The sequence below is a fragment of the Hylobates moloch genome, unplaced genomic scaffold (assembly GCF_009828535.3).
Source record: "Hylobates moloch isolate HMO894 unplaced genomic scaffold, HMol_V3 SCAFFOLD_14, whole genome shotgun sequence".
Lineage (NCBI taxonomy): Eukaryota > Metazoa > Chordata > Mammalia > Primates > Hylobatidae > Hylobates > Hylobates moloch.
Genome location: NW_026652289.1, coordinates 93,515,423 through 93,530,909, shown reverse-complemented (window position 1 = coordinate 93,530,909; position 15,487 = coordinate 93,515,423). Strand labels below are relative to the sequence as shown.

Here is a 15,487-nt window from a genome sequence, read left to right as displayed (position 1 = left end):
AATAGTTTCCTAACTGGCATCCTTTTAGGCAGTCTTTTTGTCCTTCAACTCATACTGCACACAATACCTCTTGGTGCATGTTCTCCAGTACTCCACTCCTTGTGCTACTTTGTCTTCATTCAAGCTCTACTCTCTGCCTGGAAAGGCTGGTCATCTCTCTAAGTCTAGGAAATTCATAACTTTCTCTAAGGATCCAGCCCAAAATTGAACCACCATCTACAGGACCTGAGCTACTTTTCCCTCCATACTCTTAGGGTTCTTGATAAATACCTTTATTATAGAAGGTATTATTTACTGTGATCATTGTATGGCACTCTCCCCCAATTAGACACTAAGTCACTATAAAGTAGAGACCGTGTCCTGATTATCTTTGTATCCTAGCACAATTTCCAGTCCACAGAAGTCAATACGTGTTTGTTAAAGAAATCAATATCTTAGGTCAAAGGAGAAAGGCAATTCCCCTGAACCTCTCCCCATCCAATACCTTACCCCACTTCTTCATTCAATAAATACTGATTACCTCCCGCATTACCTATACAACACACACACACAAGTTATTTAATATGGACTTTGGTGATCTGGGTCTGTCTACAACCTTGGCCTGATACTGTATCATTCTCTACTATGTACATTATTTTCAAGAAACACTGAACTATCTGTAGTTCTCTGGACATATAATCTTCTCTCACTTCTTTCTGCCTCTGTATCTACTGTTTTGTCAGACTGGAATTCTTTCTGACTGTTTGCCTACCTAGGAAATACCTATTTAACTTTTGGCTGGTTGCTAACTCCTTAGTTAAGCTGGCTAGCTTGCTTGCTTGCTTATTTATTTATTTATTTATTTATTTATTTATTTATTTGAGACAGGGTCTCACCCTGGAGTTATTTATTTATTTATTTATTTATTTATTTATTTATTTATTTATTTATTTATTTGAGACAGGGTCTCACCCTGGAGTTTATTTATTTATTTATTTATTTATTTATTTATTTACTTGAGACAGGGTCTCACCCTGGAGTGCAGTGGCACAATGTCAGCTCACTGCAACCTCTGTCTCCTGGATTCAAAAAATTCTCATGCCTCAGCTACCTGAGTAGCTGGCATTACAGGTGCTTGCCACGATGCCTGGCTTATTTTTGTGTTTCTGGTAGAGACAGGTTTTACTATGTTGGCCAGGCTGGTCTCGAACTCCTGGCCTCAAGTGATCCACCCACCTCAGCCTCCCAAAGTGCTGGAATTACAGGCATGAGCCTCTGCACCCGGCCTTAAGCTGGCTTTGACTTCTTTGTTTTCTGGTCTCCCTAGACCCAAGTACAACTCCATCACCACACTCATCACTCTATTAGTACCTCTGCTACCAAGCATTATTCTTAGCACATTATACAGATTATTCTTAGAAGCATTCCTGTTATGCCTATTTTCATGGCAAAACTGTGGTAAACTTTAGTCTACTGCCTTTCTGGAATGAGAGCCAGCAAACATTTTCTGCAAAGAACCAGATAGTAAATATTTTAGGTTTTGTGGACTATTTAATCTCTATCACAACTACTCAACTCTTATAGTGCAAAGGCAGCCATAACTAATACATGGCCATGTTGTAGTAAAAGTTTTTTTTTATAAAAACAGATGGCAGGCCTGATTTGGCCAGTAAGCCATAGTTGCTTATTCTGGTTCTAAAGACTCAATCAAGCTTCATCAAATTAAATTGGATCGACAGTGTTAGAAACTAAAACCCAATCCCTGCTTCCATATGATTCCCTTATCTCATCCCAAAGTTTTCAGTACTTGCAGCCTTTAAGATACTACTTTGTGGGTAAATCCACAGTAGCAACTCAACAATCAGTTGTAGAACTGAACTGAATGAGACAGAAATGGGTCCCTGAGGCTGATGTTTGTGTTAATCTCCTACTCATCCGCCATAACCCTCCACTAAGGGCAACTTGATCTTAACTAGATGTCCTTGCACCCAGTACTGATTTCTCACAAATAGATAACCTCTAGTCTAAGCGGAACAGCCAGCCCAAGACTCCATCCTGTGCCTGCAACATTTACCTGGGCTTCATCTCAGTTTCTGATGTTATTGGTATAAAAATAAAGTTAATTGAAAGCAGACCACAAATAGAAATAAGCTTCCACACTAAAGTGGACCACAAGTTTCAACCTAAGAAGTGAACATTTTATAGTGTTCTGAGTATTGTTGCACAGAGTTAGAGCAGTTCTCTTAGTCCATTTTTTATACAAGTAGCATAATAACCAGAAAAAAATGGATAAGGCAAAAAAAAAAGATAAAAAAGAGAAGCTTTCTGAATTATAAGCCCCTGGAAGACAGGAATCATGTCTCATTCACCCTTGCCTACCCAGCATAGTGGTGAATGAAAGAATGAACGAATACATTTATGAAGCTAAGATTCTAAATAATTAAGCTTGCCAAAACACAGTCTCCAAATTCCCTCAAGTATGCTTTAAAACCAGTGGAGAAGTTGAAACCTTCCAGCTGTGAGTGAGGGAATAACCTGTATCTTACTTTCTCCAGCCAACTCACCATCTTCAGTGTTTGGACTCAGGATTTGGGTTCGGAGTTCCTCCAGGCTAATTCCCAGGCACCTGCAGATCTCCTCAGGGTTATAGGGTTCAGGATGAAGGGCATCTTCTGTGACCAACAGCATTTCTTCTAGACTAATCCCTAGTTTAGCCTGCACCTCCTCCAGCCTCAGTACTTTGTCCCATTGCAAGCTTTTGTATTTAGCCAGGAGCTGCAAATTCAAACCAAGATAATGGTCAGTTTTGATTCAGAATTTGATGTGTACTATTTTAATTAGCCAGATTTAACTTTAAGCTGTTTGTTGTTGTTGTTGTTGTTGTTTTCCATTCAACCTATCCAACTTTCCCACCATTACTTGGAAATGCATACTGGCTTCAGATGCCTGGAATTAAACATGTTTGTATGACACTCACAGACTAGTTAAGTATTTGTCCTGAAACACACACACACACACACACACACACACGCACACACAACTAATCCCTCACTGATTTTTTTTTGGCCTGTCACCACTTTCCCTCAGAGCTATTTCTTTGAATAATTTTACTCTTTTATCCTTATTCAGTTCATGCCTACTGCATTCCTCCCTAGGAAGTCAAGAGAAAACTATTTAAATCTCATGTGACCTGGGTCTTGAGAGGATACTGTACGTCCAATTAGGGTACTTCCTGTTTACTATATGTCTCTGAAAATGGCATTATATGGGCATTTGGGGTAAAATCCTAAATTTGAAATGAAAACCTTATTGATGACCTTATGTGAAGCACTTAATTAGGTCGCTGGTGGTAGTAGCTGTATGTTCCTCTACCCTCAAGAAAAAGAGTTTGGCTTCTAACTGCATCCTGAGGTACCTCCTCAATCTGACGGTGAGGGTTAAGTATAAACCAAATCTGTAACCACCCATGGGAACCCCAATCCAGAATATACTTCTGTCATTCTCCCCAAGCAATATCAGAGTGGGTGGCAATCAAAACAGTGAGGATTTCTCTCATCCTGAGGTCTACAATATTCATTGCCTGGGTGTGAAGACAGAGGGGCATTTTAAACAGCAAAAAGAAACAAGAGAAGGGGAAATCAGTCTTCAAGAAAATGTGCATCTGATTTACTCTTCCATTATGTTGATGATTTTCTTTCTTTTTGACAGGAAGCAGTTTACCAAAAGACTATTGTACTCTGGTTACGGCCACTGACTTCTGAAGAATGTTAATAACAGAAGTTCTTATATTAATTTAATCCTCTTTTTAAAACCCTGGCTCATATATTTGAAATGAGTTAATGATTTTAAGGCCAAACTGGGAAACAAAACAATAGAACTATGATTTTCGGTTTGATTATTTCATGGAACATGGTGTCATTTAAAACAAAAAACAAAAAGCAAAAAAAAAAAAAAAAAAAAAAACATGAGCTAAGACTTCTTCTGACCTGTTTGCTTAGCACATTTAGTTCATGGTTATTAGCAGTACTGGACTGATAGCTCCACAGACTGACCCATTCATTCATTCATTTCATTCACTCATTCTTGTTCTATATTCCAATGTATTCCAAAAATAATTTGAGAAAACTTACAAAGATATACATAATACAAAAGAATAGATATTTATTTTATATGAAAAAAAGAGCTGAAGTTAATGATCTCCTACAATGATGCTTTCTGGCAACACATCCACAATCCAACTGAGATAAGCAATGAAGCTAACAAAAATAATAGTGTGGTATAGTCTAAAGTATGCCCCGTATTTCTTAAAATCTTCAACAACCCCGTGAGACAGATATTATTATTCTATTTAGAAAATAATAGTAGGCTGGGTACGGTGGCTCAAGCCCGTACAATCAATCCCAGCGCTTTGGGAAGCCGAGGCGGGTGGATCACTTGAGGTCAGGAGTTCAAGACCAGCCTGGCCAACATGATGAAACCCCATCTCTACTAATAATACAAAAATTAGCTGAGCGTGGTGGTGCATGCTTGTAATCCCAGCTCCTCGGGAGGCTGAGGTAGGAGAATCGCTTGAACCCGGGAGGCGGAGGTTGCAGTAAGCTGAGATCCTGCCATTGCACTCCATCCTGGGCAACAAGAGTGAAACTCCGTCTCCAAAAATAATAATAATAATAGTAAGTGACTTGTCCAAAGTCACTTAACAAGGCCGGGTGTGGTGGCCTCATTAATCCCAGCTTTGGGAGACTGAGGTAGACAGATCACTTGAACTCATGAGTTCAAGGCCAGCCTGACCAACATGGCAAAACCTCGTCTCTACCAAAAATACAAAAACTAGCTGGGCATGGTGGCATGTGCCTGTCATCCCAGCTACTCAGGAGGCTAAGGAATGAAAATCACTTGAAACCAGGAGGCAGAGGTTGCAGTGAACGGAGGTCATGCCACTGTGCTCTGGCCTGGGTGATGAAGTGAGACTCGGTCTCAAAAAAACAAAGTAACTCAACTAGTTAATAACAGAGTTGGAAACTGAATCCAGGTCTTATAACTCTTTCTTCCTTCCCCTAGGCCACATTCTCAATGAGGTATGGATGATAACTATATCATGTTACCCATATGAATTCAAATCACTGATCAAGTCTTAGAAACGCATTTCAAAACACAAACCTAGATCTGTGCTAGAAGTGAACATTCCAGAAATTTAAAAACACTTTGATAAATGGGTTCCTTCCAAACTGAAAAAGAAAAACGTCAGAGAACTGCCCCCAAGAGATGACAGTGGGCTCTTTCTAAGAAGCTTTCAGTCCACAATGATCTCCAAGTTCCCATTCCCATTCTCTCTTGAACCAGTCACATTGCCCCAGGCACTTGATCCAAGCAAACTGGGCCAGTGATATGTGGGGAGAAAGTCTGCAAGGGATGGCTGCAGCCCACAAGATTCACTTTTCAAAGGCAGCCTCCTGATGTGCCTTCTGCAGACTGAGGCACTAACATAGAGTTCACATTCACTCCAGCAATATCCCACTTTACTGTGACACCAGTTGTCCAGTGAGCCCTCAGCTGGAGAATCCACACAGCCAATTTGGTGTGTATTTCAATTAAGGATGAAATCTACCATATGCCCTCAATGACAGCTGCACAGCCCGTGAGCTGTTGAATTACACTACATTGAGGGAGTCAAATAGAAAAGCCTCTTAAGCCCTTTGAAATTTGGCTTGGAAAACAGAAAGATGACTTGCAGATGAAGGAAATGGGTGGATAAGATCACCGTTGCTCAAAGACAGAGCTTCATGAAGGCACTTGTGGCCCAGGTGACTGGCCTCCTTCACATTTGTGAAGCAGGGCTATGAGTCAGGGCTGTGGGTTATTTTGTCACAACTTTCTCACTCAGTAGTAGGGTGGGGAAATAAGAGAAGGCAGTTCTTTGTCCACATTCACCATTTTCTTTTCACCATGGCAAACATTAAGTATTCATATCAGACACCACTTCTGAGAGGTTCCTGAGCTCTGTTCCATGCTCTGTGGATAAGAAAGCAGGCAACAGGTGCTTTTTCCACAGTCATGGAAAGAGGCACTGATAAATAGTGCTAAAACTCTGTTTTAGGTTGGTTTCTCTCAGACGCAGGCCCTGTGACAAAAATTTGAGGGTAAGAATTTGAGGGGAAGGTGATCCTAAGAAGCATTAAGAGGAGTGGAAAGTGAGACAGGAAGAGAAGCCAATATGAGGTGTACTGATGTTGGCAAGTGAGTCTGGCCTGCTGAGCTTCAAATCACAGGTTCTCTGGAACCTGTATGTGTAAAGCTCAGTCATGTCCTACCATGGGCAAAAAAGCCAAAGTATTTACCCAATAACTCCCCGTTATCACTGATTGAGGCAGCTCTCAAGGATATTAACTCCCTAGCACTTTCAGGTTGTCCCAGACACAAACAAAAATACTAAGCCCTCTGCTCTTGGTCTGAGACTCCCTGGGTCTTCTGGTAAAACGGTATGGTAGAGAAAGTGTTAAGATATTCATGAAGAATTCTCATCATCTCCTACTTTGTAGTCAACTTCTAGTGCATACTACCTTCTCAAAACCTATCACTGGCAGCACCATGCTTTTCACCAACCATTGCACCTTGAAGCTGTAGCCCTTATTGAGTCAACACGTTTTCTTCATTTCCTTCATTCATGTGCGTCTGCTCACAGTGAGTGTCTACTGAGTGCCTGTTACTTCCCAGGCTACAGGCAGAGAGCAGTGAGTAAGGCACACATGGCTCCTGACCACGTGCAGCTCACAGTCCACCAGAAAAGACAGAGGTTAAATTAAAACTACGTTTAACATAAAGAACTTAATCCAATTATGATAAACTGCTATAATAGAAAAATACAGGACATGGTAAGAGCACATAAAAGAGTGTTTAACCTAATTGAGGTCAGGAGGTAGTCAAGGAAAACTTCCTCAAAGTAATGAAGTATATGCCAGAAGGAAAACAAAAATCCAATCATAGACAGCCTGTACCCAACCCTTACCACATCCAGTCAGAGCTTCTCTCACATCTCTCCCTTTTTATCCCATCCTCACTGATACTCTAGTACCTACTTCTCTTCAACCAAGGCAAAAGCTCCTGCTGCCATATTAATATTTCTAAAATACCTCGCTAACAACCACCGCTTTCAAAGCCAAGCCTGGGTAAGCCTGAGCATGGCACTGAAGGTCCTGCCACAATCTGGCTCCATTAAACACATTACCCCTATTCCCCAGTATGTATGTCCTCTGCCATGCAGCTCGGACTCACCATTGCCTGAATACTCCATGCCAGAGTCTTGGCAGAGTATGCACTATTGAATCAACTGGCTGCGTGAAATTGGCTACATTCTTGAGTATTTGGTTTTTCTCTGCTCAAATTCAAGGAAACTGCCAAAACCCTGAGAATATTATGCCAACTTCTCCTCCCATTCTATCACCAGACAAAGAATAAGTTTCATACTAAGTGACAGGAGCTGAAAAACTGGGTGACTGATGGCCCCTGACCAGACAGGCCCTGTAAAGAATCACTGTAAATTTTCCTTGAAGTGTCAAAGGATCATATGAAACTCTCTCCTTCACTGCTTGTCATGTTGCCACAAGGAGCTCTGGGTATGCAAAAAGCAACAGTATAATTTCTCTTCCCTACTTGACTTCCCATAATACTTATTATGGGCATCACACATTTTATTCTTCAATGTAACTAAGGGATACTGTATAAGAAAAGCACTTCTGGAAACATTTAAGCCCCAAATGTGTGCAAAATATGAAAAATGTTGTACCTACTAAAGATCTCTGGCTACTTTATCATAAAAATGTGCTTCATTAAGATATCATTTATACAAGTAGTAATTATAAATCTCTATTGAGTTTGCCTTCAAAAATTTTTAATTTTAGTCAAATGCTCTACAAGGCTCTGATTTTTTATGAATTTGCATCAATTATCTTTTGAAAGCTGATGGAGAGAGAGAAAGAGACAGAGACAGAGAAACAAGATGAGAAAGACGTTAAGAATAGAGGAAATTGCTAGCATTAATGCAAAACAAAGAAAAATTGTCTCTATTGGTTTAGTGTACTTCCCTGTGTTAACTTGATTTTAACAAGGTACTCATTTTCAAAAAAGAATCTGAGAAAAATAGGAAGAAAGGAAAAATAAATGTTATTCATTACAACTTTGCCATGTAGAGCCCTAGCTGATCAGTCTCAGTCTCATTTTCAAAACTATCTTGATTAGCCATTCTTCAGCTGACACTTCATTATTGTTGTTGGAAAACAAAGTTTGCTCAGGTTGAGATAAGCTTTTTTTTTTAACCTTTTAACATGAGAGTTTAATTTATTTAATGAGACCATCTTCAAAAAAAAATTATATTCATTCACATGTTGCCAAAAATGGAAGAATAGAACCATATTGCAAAGAAAATATGCTTAGTAGAATTCCAGACTATATTCCTAAGCAAAAGCATATTCCTAATATCCATATCTCTGAGTAAAGTGCACATTAGCAGTTTTATCTTCATTTCCCTTTTGTATAAAACCTGGGATTTTAGTGATTTGCAGCAACATGATTTAGAAAACATTTTCCATCTTGATAAAGTCTTTCATTTTTCTTTCTTCCACATTTTAAAAGAGAAAAATTCAGAGTATTTAAAACCGTGTGTTTATCTACGTCAATTGGGAGGAGTGTGTAGCAAAAAGCCAAATGCAGATGCCAATTTTGCTGACCAAAGTACCTCTAAAATGCATATGGGGTTATGCAGTTAAACTGAGAAAACATCCTCAAGAACAGGAGGTTCTGCAGTGGATTAAGATCTTCAGCTACTACTGCTTCCAAAGGAGATGCCCTTTTTCTAGTTAACTCTCAAAAAACATTCCAACATCACAATAACTTTTACTACAGAGACTCAGCACTACAATTTTATCCGTCATTTTCTTCTTGTATCTTTGGGAGAGTAGTCACAACATGAACTGATTTTACATGTCTAATACTTGTTTCAGCTCACCTATGGATCTGGTAGAGGATATCTAATTTCGTGATAAAACTTTGAAAACAATGTTGTGTATGTTTGAGGTCTCCTTAGGAAGGCAATACTTACTCATCAACCTCAAGATAAAAGGTCAACAAGACTAAGCCCTCAAACAAATAAGACACTAATTTCTTCCATCTCCTGAGAAAGGAAGTGTGTCGTAAAAGAAAGAAAGTTCATTGAACGCTTGATATTAAAAAGTTTACAGCACTGTTTCTCTGCACATATGCACTGATCAAATACTATGAAGAGTTCAGTGTTAAAGCACTTCTATTACTTTATTTTTAGACATTATCTTAATAAGTAAATTAAAAATTCAAAACATTTAAATCATAATTTTTCAAAAACTGTATGCCCCCAAATATTCCAGAAACAAAAAGCTTTTATTTTCCTCACTCAGTATATCTCTAATTTCCTGAACTTCCCAACCTCAGAGGATAGAAGTAAGAGGAGAAGTGCTAAGTCAGTAACAAGGGAAAACTACACTTTACACACCTCCACAGGATCTAGGCCAGTGCTCAGCATACAATAGGTACTTGTAAAAAACTGTGAAATTGTGCAAAATAAAGTACAGAGCAGGTGATACAGGGAGTAGTCATTCATCTATTCAACAAATGTTTATCCTGTGTCTCTTCAGCTTAAGCACCACATCAAGCATTAGGGATATAAGAGTTAACAAGACAAACACAGCCTCAGCTCTCAGGTAAAACTGAATCCGAAAGAAGAGACAGACATTAAATAAATGATTGTGATAAGTGCCATAACTGAAAAATGAAGTGCTTCAAAATATAAAGGGGGGTCTAACTTAGTCTAAGAGTAAGGAAGTCAGGGAAGGCTTCCTTGAGGGACATTTAGACTAAGACTTCAAAGTGGGCTGAAGAAAGAATGTCCTGGGCAGGTGCAAAGTCTCTGAGATGAGAACGAGTCTCATGGCTGGAGTGTAAGGAAAGCAGGTGATGCTAAGAGATGAAGAGGATGAGGTGCACGGTTCTCAGATATGGTGGCTCTCCAGGTGGTGATGTGGACTTTTTACTTTATTCCAACGAAATAGGAAGCTTCTGAAAGGTGGTAAGCAGGGGAATTTAAATCTCTCAGATTTAAATTTCTAAACCGTCATGCTGTTATTTAAAGAATGATTGGGAAAGAGATGAGCATGAATTTAAGGAACAGTGAGAAGGCTAATGTGATAGTCAATAAGTGATGATGGGACCGATAGAAAAATATAAGGTCTGTGAAAGATTGAGTTCAATTTCAACATGCTCAGTTTAAGAGGTCTATGATTCATTCAAGTAAAGATGGTCAATAAGGCATTGGATATAGAGGTTTGGAGCTCAGCCAAGAAAGCCTTAGTTGAAGATGTTTATTAGGAAGTCATCATCATAGAGATGGAAGTTGAAGCTGAGGGCATGAGAGCAACAGAAGAAAGACCACTAGAAAGAAGACGACGACCAAGGCCAAGGCCTTGAAGAACACCAACATTTAAACATCTGTGGGAGGAGGAGTGAATTCCTGCCATCCCTTCATCCCTGCCCGGTGTGGGTCGGTGGAGGGAATGGCTAAAACTAAAAAGAAATAGCAACAAAAATATAACGGGGAAAAAAAAAACAGGAACTGAAGTATACTGGAAACCTAAGGAAGAGAATGTTTCAAGAGGGAAAGACTGGTTACCTTTGTTGAAAGATAACAAATAACAATGAGTTTCTTAATCCTGAGTTCTAGTTTGATTGCACTGTGGTCTGAGAGACAGTTTGTTATAATTTCTGTTCTTTTACATTTGCTGAGGAGAGCTTTACTTCCAACTATGTGGTCAATTTTGGAATAGGTGTGGTGTGGTGCTGAAAAAATGTATATTCTGTTGATTTGGGGTGGAGAGTTCTGTAGATGTCTATTAGGTCCACTTTGTGCAGAGCTGAGTTCAATTCCTGGATATCCTTGTTAACTTTCTGTCTCGTTGATCTGTCTAATGTTGACGGTGGGGTGTTACAACCTCCCATTATTATTGTGTGGGAGTTTAAGTCCCTTTGTAGGTCACTCAGGACTTGCTTTATGAATCTGGGTGCTCCTGTGTTCGGTGCATATATATTTAGGATAGTTAGCTCTTCTTGTTGAATTGATCCCTGTACCATTATGTAATGGCCTTCTTTGTCTCTTTTGATCTTTGTTGGTTTAAAGTCTATTTTATCAGAGACTAGGATTGCAACCCCTGCCTTTTTTTGTTTTCCATTTGCTTGATAGATCTTCCTCCATCCCTTTATTTTGAGTCTATGTGTGTCTCTGCACGTGAGATGGGTTTCCTGAATACAGCACACTGATGGGTCCTGACTCCTTATCCAGTTTGCCAGTCTGTCTCTTTTAATTGGAGCATTTAGCCCATTTACATTTGAAGTTAATATTGTTATGTGTGAATCTGATCCTGTCATTATGATGTTAGTTGGTTATTTTGCTTGTTAGTTGAAGCAGTTTCTTCCTAGCTTCGTCACTCAAAACCACTCAACTACATGGAAACTGAACAACCTGCTCCTGAATGATTATTGTGTACATAATGAAATGAAGGCAGAAATAAAGATGTTCTTTGAAACCAACGAGAACAAAGACACAACATACCAGAATCTCTGGGACACATTCAAAGCAGTGTGTAGAGGGAAATTTATAGCACTAAATGCCCACAAGAGAAAGCAGGAAAGATCCAAAATTGACACCCTAACATCACAATTAAAAGAACTAGAAAAGCAAGAGCAAACACATTCAAAAGCTAGCAGAGGATAGAAATAACTAAAATCAGAGCAGAACTGAAGAAAATAGAGACACAAAAAACCCTTCAAAAAATTAATGAATCCAGGAGCTGGTTTTTTGAGAAGATCAACAAAATAGATAGACCACTAGCAAGACTAATAAAGAAGAAAAGAGAGAAGAATCAAATAGATGCAATAAAAAATGAAAAAGGGGATATCACCACCGATCCCACAGAAATACAATCTACCATCAGAGAATACTACAAACACCTCTATGCAAATAAACTAGAAAATCTAGAAGAAATGGATAAATTCCTCGACAAATACACCCTCCCAAGACTAAACCAGGAAGAAGTTGAATCTCTGAATAGACCAATAACAGGTTCGGAAATTGTGGCAATAATCAACAGCTTACCAACCAAAAAGAGTCCAGGACCTGATGGATTCACAGCCGAATTCTACCAGAGGTACAAGGAGGAACTGGTACCATTCCTTCTGAAACTATTCCAATCGATAGAAAAAGAGGGAATCCTCCCTAACACATTTTATGAAGCCAGCATCGTCCTGATACCAAAGCCTGGCAGAGACATAACCAAAAAAGAGAATTTCAGACCAATATCCTTGATGAACATTGATGCAAAAATCCTCAATAAAATACTGGCAAACCGAATCCAGCAGCACATCAAAAAGCTTATCCACCATGATCAAGTGGGCTTCATCCCTGGGATGCAAGGCTGGTTCAACATACGCAAATCAATAAATGTAATCCAGCATATAAACAGAACCAAAGACAAAAACCACATGATTATCTCAATAGATGCAGAAAAGGCCTTTGACAAAATTCAACAACCCTTCATGCTAAAAACTCTCAATAAATTAGGTATTGATGGGATGTATCTCAAAATAATAAGAGCTATCTATGACAAACCCACAGCCAATATCATACTGAATGGGCAAAAACTGGAAGCATTCCCTCTGAAAACTGGCACAAGACAGGGATGCCCTCTCTCACCACTCCTATTCAACATAGTGCTGGAAGTTCTGGCCAGAGCAATCAGGCAGGAGAAGGAAATAAAGGGTATTCAATTAGGAAAAGAGGAAGTCAAATTGTCCCTGTTTGCAGATGACATGATTGTATATCTAGAAAACCCCATTGTCTCAGCTCAAAATCTCCTTAAGCTGATTAGCAACTTCAGCAAAGTCTCAGGATACAAAATCAATGTACAAAAATCACAAGCATTCTTGTACACCAATCACAGACAAACAGAGAGCCAAACCATGAGTGAACTCCCATTCACAATTGCTTCAAAGAGAATAAAATACCTAGGAATCCAACTTACAAGGGATATGAAGGACCTCTTCAAGGAGAACTACAAACCACTGTTCAATGAAATAAAAGAGGATACAAACAAATGGAAGAACATTCCATGCTCATGGGTTGGAAGAATCAATATCGTGAAAATGGCCATACTGCCCAAGGTCATTTATAGATTCAATGCCATCCCCATCAAGCTACCAATGACTTTCTTCACAGAATTGGAAAAAACTACTTTAAAGTTCATATGGAACCAGAAAAGAGCCCGCATCGCCAAGTCAATCCTAAGCCAAAAGAACAAAGCTGGAGGCATCACGCTACCTGACTTCAAACTATACTACAAGGCTACAGTAACCAAAACAGGATGGTCCTGGTACCACAACAGAGACGTAGATCAATGGAACAGAACAGAGTCCTCAGAAATGATGCCGCATATCTACAACTATCTGATCTTTGACAAACCTGACAAAAACAAGCAATGGGGAAAGGATTCCCTATTTAATAAATGGTGCTGGGAAAACTGGCTAGCCATATGTAGAAAGCTGAAACTGGATCCCTTCCTTACACCTTATACAAAAATTAATTCAAGATGGATTAAAGACTTAAATGTTAGACCTAAAACCATTAAAATCCTACAAGAAAACCTAGGCAATACCATTCAGGACATAGGCGTGGGCAAGGACTTCATGTCTAAAACACCAAAAGCAATGGCAACAAAAGCCAAAATTGACAAATGGGATCTCATTAAACTAAAGAGCTTCTGCACAGCAAAAGAAACTACCATCAGAGTGAACAGGCAACCTACAGAATGGGAGAAAATTTTTGCAACCTACTCATCTGACAAAGGGCTAATATCCAGAATCTACAATGAACTCAAACAAATTTATAAGAAAAAAACAAACAACCCCATCAAAAAGTGGGCGAAGGACATGAACAGACACTTCTCAAAAGAAGACATTTATGCAGCCAAAAAAACACATGAAAAAATGCTCATCATCACTGGCCATCAGAGAAATGCAAATCAAAACCACAGTGAGATACCATCTCACACCAGTTAGAATGGCCATCATTAAAAAGTCAGGAAACAACAGGTGCTGGAGAGGATGTGGAGAAATAGGAACACTTTTACACTGTTGGTGGGACTGTAAACTAGTTCAACCATTGTGGAAGTCAGTGTGGCGATTCCTCAGGAATCTAGAACTAGAAATACCATTTGACCCAGCCATCCCATTACTGGGTATATACCCAAAGGACTATAAATCATGCTGCTATAAAGACACATGCACACGTATGTTTAGTGCGGCACTATTCACAATAGCAAAGAGTTGGAACCAATCCAAATGTCCAACAACGATAGACTGGATTAAGAAAATGTGGCACATATACACCATGGAATACTATGCAGCCATAAAAAATGATGAGTTCGTGTCCTTTGTAGGGACATGGATGAAACTGGAAAACATCATTCTCAGTAAACTATCACAAGGACAAAAAACCAAACACCGCATGTTCTCACTCATAGGTGGGAATTGAACAATGAGAACTCATGGACACAGGAAGGGGAACATCACACTCGGAGGACCGTTGTGGGGTGGGGGGAGGGGGGAGGGACAGCATTAGGAGATATACCTAATGCTAAATGACGAGTTAATGGGTGCAGGAAAACAACATGGGACATGGATACATATGTAACAAACCTGCACATTGTGCACATGTACCCTAAAACCTAAAGTATAATAATAAAAAATAAAAATAAAAAAATAAAAAAAAAAGAAATGACAATGAGAAATAAGATGAAGACTGAAAAGGGCCCACTGGATTTACCAATGAAAAAATCTTTGGTGGCCTAAGAAAGAGCAAATTCAATATTGTAGAGAATGCAGAAGTGAGATTTTGGTAAATTCCAGAATAAGAGGGAGGTAGAGGAGTAAAGATAACATATATAAAGCAATTTTTGAGAAGTTTAACTGTGAAGAGAATGAAAAAGTAGAAATAGAAATAGTAGATGGAGATAGTTGTGAGGCTTAGGGTAGACTTTTCTAATACAAAATACTAGAATAGGTGGAGTCTGATGGAAAGCATTTAGTAGAGAAATATAGGTGAGGAACAGGTTAAAGATGGAGTGAGTTCCCTGCAGCACACATGGAAGGGCTGGCTTTGACATGAGATGTAGATATAGAGAGACATGCAGATATGATGGCAGGAAGCCAAAGTCTATGTGACCACATCTATTTCCAACATGAAATATGGGAGAAGATCACTTTTGGAAGTTAGGCTGAATCAAGTAATGGGTGTTTGAGAGAAGTACAGAAGGTCTGAAATTATTACTACTAAGAAAATAGATTTCAGGCTGTATTTAGGAGCTGGTAAATGTTGGTGATCATAAGTCTTAGGTGATATCCATCAGGAGATCAAAGCAAGAGTGGAAGAAAGCAC

The 15,487-nt window shown here is 39.1% G+C and overlaps 1 protein-coding gene across 5 annotated transcripts in view; it reads right to left on the bottom strand.

The window, feature by feature from the left end:
* GALK2 (galactokinase 2) overlaps positions 1-15,487 on the bottom strand; it is a 163,130-nt gene that overhangs the window by 35,040 nt on the left and 112,603 nt on the right. For all 5 annotated transcript variants that reach the window (XM_032176326.2, XM_032176327.2, XM_058427728.1 and 2 more), the window contains exon 8: positions 2,544-2,754. In XM_032176326.2, the coding sequence (XP_032032217.1) occupies positions 2,544-2,754 (211 nt within the window). The remainder of the gene's footprint in view (positions 1-2,543; positions 2,755-15,487) is intronic.